This window comes from Mycetomoellerius zeteki, unplaced genomic scaffold (assembly GCF_001594055.1).
Source record: "Mycetomoellerius zeteki isolate Tzet28-1 unplaced genomic scaffold, Tzet1.0 scaffold673, whole genome shotgun sequence".
NCBI lineage: Eukaryota > Metazoa > Arthropoda > Insecta > Hymenoptera > Formicidae > Mycetomoellerius > Mycetomoellerius zeteki.
The window spans coordinates 56,434-62,472 of record NW_017257690.1 but is presented as its reverse complement, the minus strand read 5'-3'; the positions used below and the strand labels follow the sequence as shown (position 1 = coordinate 62,472).

General features: G+C 38.8%; 1 protein-coding gene across 1 annotated transcript; it reads right to left on the bottom strand.

Annotated features, from left to right (window-relative positions):
- LOC108728940 (uncharacterized) lies at positions 1 to 1,839 on the bottom strand. The gene is made up of 2 exons (XM_018457780.1): positions 1,507 to 1,839; positions 1 to 1,350 (listed from the first exon to the last, which is right to left on the bottom strand). Exons 1-2 carry the CDS (start codon positions 1,837 to 1,839, stop codon positions 1 to 3), a joined length of 1,683 nt encoding a protein of 560 aa, XP_018313282.1.
- Between the last annotated feature and the right edge of the window lie 4,200 nt (positions 1,840 to 6,039).

Here is a 6,039-nt window from a genome sequence, read left to right as displayed (position 1 = left end):
CTATATAAGAACATCAAATAGATTACTCCGTAACTTCGAACCGACGTGTAGAAGATCGTTGAGGGAAAAGCCGGAAGTAGTTTTACTGGAGCCATTAAATACTACCCGCAGTTTCGTAGTAAGATGTTCTTTCTTCAGTACCCCGTGATGGGGTAAATAGTAAGAGGATGGAATCTCTGGTTGCGAAGCTGATAGCAATTCCATATGATGTAATGTAACATATTCCTTTATAAAATCAGAGTACATTCTGAAGTAGGTCGAATCAAGTTCAAAGCGTTTATTCAATTTATTAAGAAGAAGAGTGGCCTTCCGCTTAGAATCTCCCAAGAGGTTAATTGATCGTTTGAACGGCAATCTAACCATATATCGGCCATGTGAATCTCTCGAATGAGTTGATTGGAAATGATCCTCGCAATCCTGCTCCTCTGGTGAAAGCAAATGATCAACTGAAGTAGGAATCTCCTCCAATTCCCAGAATTTTTGTAGCAGGTGAAATAGATCCTCCTCCGCTTTAATATGACAACTCCGAGCGTCCTCAGGTGCGATCTGATGGCCAGTAGGGCCAGACACAATCCATCCAAGATTCGTAAGCTGCGCCACTGGAGAGTCGGGAGATCCTTTAATAATACCTTCTGCTTTAATAAGTCCGTAGACGTCCGCTCCTAAAATGAGATCAATCGAGCCAGGTCGATAGAATTGAGAGTCGGCCAATTGTAATCCTTCCAAATGCGGCCATGAGTCCTTGTCAATGAAAAGGGAGGGAAGAGCTGATGTGAGACTGGTGAGTATGTGAGCTGAGACATTGCATCTGAAGTCCGATACGAAGTGTGGGCTGATGCTCATGCTGATAACCCCTCTTGTTTTATTAGAAGATCTAGCACCGATGCCAACCAAGGACACTGTTGAGCGAGTCCGAGGCATTCTCATACGTTGTACTGTTCTCTCAGAAATCAGTGATATCTCTGATCCTTGGTCAATTAAAGCTCTCACCGTCGTTACGTATCCATTTGGAGAAGTCACTCGTACCTTTGCGGTAGCCAGTAAAACTCGCGTGGGAGAAGACGTAGTTATAGTAGAAGAATGCATGACCTGGGCTTCTTTAGATTTAACGGTGGAAGAGACCGGTTTGACTCGCTCCTTGTCTTCCGAGAGTGCTTTATCAGGTTGAACAACTCCAAGATGAATCGAGGTGTGGTGCTTGCGCCCGCACTTAACACATCGTTTAGAATTTCGGCATACAGCGACTCTATGAGTTCCCAGGCAGTTAAAACATAATTTACGTTTAGTTACAAGGGCCAATCTTTGTTGTAGCGATTTTGTGGTATATTGCGGACAAGAAGAAGTATAATGCTGAGAAGAACAAAGAGAGCATCCTTGCCCTTTGCTAGAGTCTTTTTCATTTGATTTGCCTTGATAGCAAGCCTTGACTGATGTTGGTTGTGATTATAGAGAGTATTTTCCCGGACGGGTTCTATCAAGCGCTTGAAGAGCGCGGAGTCGGGTTACTAGAAAATCGGTGAGCTGGTGCCATGTAGGTGGGTCCCTTGTTGCTCCCAAATGATGTTCCCAAGCCTTTACAGACTCTGAATCGAGCCGTTGTACGACAAGAAACACAAGAAAATCGTCCCAATTTCCGACTGGTCGATGAAGACTTTCCAATGATCTGTAAATCTGCATGATAGTTGTATAGAGGTGTTCCATTTCCATAGCGGACTCCTTTGTCATACGCTTCAGGTTAAGCAACGAATGTAAAGCTGCATTGACTAGCATCCTCTTATTCTCGTAGAAGGCAACCAGGGTTTCCCAAGCTCGATTAAAATTGTCGTCAGTAATTGCCATGTTTTTTAATAGATGAGCTGCCGATCCTACCAAACTAGTTTTTAAGTATTGTAGTTTCTCGACCGACGAAATAGAAGTGTTGACCGTTACCAAGGAAATAAACAAATCTTTGAAGGAAAGCCAATCGACAGGGGTGCCATTAAATTTTGGCAGGTCTATACGAGGAAGTCTAGGTGGACATTAACACGGCTGTACGGCCTGAGTGTGAGCGCTATAAGTGCTGGATAAAGACTGTGAGGATTCATGGACTGTATCCAGTAATAAATTCATTCTTTCCGTTGTCTCTAAATAGATTTCACGAGTAGTCACAAAGAAGCTATCGGTAAAGTATGAGTGACCTTGAACGAGTAATTTATCCTCAGGATTCAATTCATTTATAGCGATGCTGAGAGCCTCGTGAACGATGGAAAAATTTTCCCAATCATTCTTGAGGGCAGAGAGTCGCGCCTTAATCCTTTGAGAATTCAAATTGTGCATACCGACCTTGGTTAAACTGTCATACGAATTGGCAATCATGTTATTGAGTGTAACCTGCTGCTCTAAACGAGCCTCTACATGGGTAAGTCTCATTTCGTCTTGGCCAATAAATCCGGCTCGAAGGACCAAAATGTTCGCACTTAGGCGAGAGTGGTGGATCTGAAAGGCCAAGAAAGAATTAGACGAAAGTAAAGAATTTATGGCAAAGGTTTATCTGTCAAGAATACAGTAGTAATGCATGAATACAATATTAACGAAGATGCCAGAATCAGAAATACAGTAAATGTAAGATATCATAAGGAGCCAGACTCTCCATAAGAGGTTCCCTTAATCACCGCCAGTAAGGGGGATGGGGAGTCCTGAGACGTACTTACAGGAGAGCTTCCATACACCGCCTCTCAGGCACGGGACGTCGTAAGACGTGCTTCAGAGTTTACACCGCCGTACGGCACGGGACGTCATAAGACGTGCTTCAGAGTTTACACCGCCGTACGGCATGGGACGTCGAATGACGTGCTTCAGAGTTTACACCGCCGTACGGCACGGGACGTCGAATGACGTACTTCAGAGTTTATACCGCCGTACGGCACGGGACGTCGAATGACGTACTTCAGAGTTTACACCGCCGTACGACACGGGACGTCGAATGACGTACTTCACACCGAAATGCACTCAAGGAGAAGATGGCCGGCCATGTGTCGAGAGCAACGTGCATGATACAACAACGAGAGAGAAAAATCCCAGGAAGGGCGGAGTCGCAACGCCACCTGCTTCTGCAGGAAGCGCCGCCCTGGCGCCAGGTGGTAGGACACCATGGTTGCACGGCAGCGACATCGCGCGCGACGTTTGACTTAAACTCAAACTCGCAACACATACAGATTGTAATAAAATGCTAAAGGAAGATATTATAGTTAGAAAATGTTCGCTCGAATTCAAATGACCCGTTGCTATAGTTGAGAGTTAAATACTATAAAACACAAATCATGCAATAAGAAAAAAAGCATATTTTATAGATTAAATGATTCATATTATTTTAATGAATAACTATTTATACATTAACTTGTAAAACTTATTAAGATTTACAAGTTCATTTATAAATAATTGTTTCTATTTCTATTCATTTAAAAATAAAATTTGTTTCGTTAAACGATAACGTTTTCTTTTGGGATGCAAAATATTTTCAACATAAAATTTAGCATAACTGTGTAATCTAATTTTTATATATTTAGATGATATTACTGTAATCAATTTTATTTTATATGATGTTTCTAATAGCCCGTCATCGCATAACAAATTAGGAAATATTGTATTGTCTAATACTAGTGCACGTCTAACTTTATTTATTACTTTTAAATCTGTTGCATATATGTTTATAATTGGGTGCGTTCAGCAGAACGTTTGTTTTGCAACTGTTGTAAGTTTCCTTCGCGCTAATTGGATCATACTTTTAGATCTAGAAGAATGGTCCTATCTCAGCAGACAATCATAAAACGGTTGCAAAACTGTTGAGTCTGCTGAACGCAGCCATTCTCGCGCCTTTATTAAGTACCGAGCCTTACGATTGTAGCGCCATATTTTAGTTAGTAGCTTCTTCCGATGTAGGTCGCTGGTTGTTACGCACGCACTTTGCACGTTTTTATTTTTTCCTGCGCTCGTTGTCCTTATACTTTCTTTTCTGTAGCAGGAACTGATCACAAGTGTATCAATTCAATTTATACTGCTTTTTGTGTTACCACAATAAACTTTATTTGTTCGAGTGTAAAACATTCATTCTTTCATACGAGGAGTCCAGCCCTGCGTGCATACTCTCCCAACAAAATCTAACCCTTTTGTTTGTAAGTTTGTTAATTGTAATGTTTCGATTTGTGTTTATTTTTCCGTTTCTAATAATATTTTGTGAACACTTTTGGATGCATAAAGTAATCCACCTCTTGTACTTTACAAAATCAGAAAAAGACTCGCGATCATAATTATGTTCTTGTTTCTGTATTAAACTGTCATAACAATGATAACAATCTATCATATTTTCAATTTTCTTATAATATATCCCGCTACATAGAATATTATATTTTCTTTTAGCATATCGAAAGTTGGTGATAATGCAAGATTTTTAGACAACTGCTCATTTTCCAAATTTTCGGAATGATCTATATCTTCACAAATTATTAATCTATCTTCATTCTTTTTTTTCCAGACAATATCAAAAACTGCAACAGTTGGATCATTATCTAATTCCAAAGAATTTAAACCTGTACTATTTGTTTTAATATCGTTTGTGGTGATTTTAGCATTAGAGGTTATTTGTAGCTGCAAGTTGGTAGGACTGTTTTGACGGTATCGATGAGTCGAGGGCATTTTGTCGATTACTCGGGACTTTGTGGTTAGGTATAAGAATTAATGTACGTTCTGATTTTTGTCTGTTAAAGCGTTTCAATAAAGAGTGATTTTCCAATCGTATCATCGTTACGCATAAGAATTTGCTTCGTGGCATATTTAAATTGCAGTACGTTTGGATTATTATTGAAACCATGTCGACTTCTTATTTTTCCAAATAATATCTCCGCATGATCCTGTGAAAACTTATATGTTAGAAGATATTTATAATGAGGTCTTTCATTAAAAATATCTTCTGCTACTTCTAAAATTGATTTTAACGCTAATGCAAATCCATATATAAAAGTTCTTCTTCCTGTTTTTATTAATTTTGTACCATCTTTGGCTTCTAGAGAGATTGAATAAATAATTTATCTTTTTAGGGATTACTTCTTTTAAATAAGTTAAACGATTTTTTGTGAGAGGTTGTTTAAAACCTTTACCAAATGGATTTCTACTATTTAATACGTCAAACAATCAATCAATTGTTTCAATAAATTTTACCGTAGCATCGCAGTCTTGAAACTCTTTTAAACCAACTTTTTTCAAAAATTTTATCGCATTAGCTACAGAAGCACTTAAAGTAAGCAACATATCGGACTTTCATTTTATTTTGCCACCACTCGATACACTGTGCATTTAATCTATTTTTAAATTTGAATATTAATTGCTGCTGAAAATTATGTAAATTTTGTATATAAGACCATTTTATTTGACCATCTACAGAATTAAAAATTCCATAATCGGCTAAAGCATTTCTACATAATTTTAACATGTGACATGCATCTAACAATATCCGTACGTTATAATTCAGTGTTGGATGTGAAAAAGAGTTTTCAAGATCTGCGAAGTTGTCTACAAAAATATTACATCCTAATTCTCTGAATACAGAGCAATTTACGCTGTCGCCATCACACGTTATTGAACGTACGCTTATTTGTACTTCTGCGGTTAAAATTAGAGCGGTTTCTATCCATTCCTTTAATATTGGAGTAGTTATAGAATGCTTGAAAAAATATGCAATGGGCCATTTCCATTTTTCGTTTAAACTGACTAATACGAATACTAAAGCTTCCTTAGCTTCACTTTCATTTTTTTCTAACGTTATACCATTACCATAATCACAATATCCAACAAATCTATGTTGTTGTTCATCCCATATTATTTGCTGTCTGATAGCCTGTGACGTTGCAGTTTCGCTGCAGCTTCGCAGCGCCCCTTTGCCGTCACAAAGCGCAGATTCGCGCCTGACCTGAGCCGGGACGCGCGAGCGAGCGAAATCTCCAGGGAGCCGTAAATTAGCGTTAAGTTACTTTTTTCTAATCCCTGGCGAATTTATTCCATGTATAA

What these genes read in the sequence shown, in the direction of transcription:
- LOC108728940 (XM_018457780.1), bottom strand. Translation starts at nt 1,839, where the DNA reads ATGGCAATTACTGACGACAATTTTAATCGAGCTTGGGAAACCCTGGTT. An exon ending in ACCAGCTCACCGATTTTCTA is followed by an intron (nt 1,351 to 1,506) that starts GTAACCCGACTC and finishes TGTTCTTCTCAG; the next exon opens with CATTATACTTCTTCTTGTCC.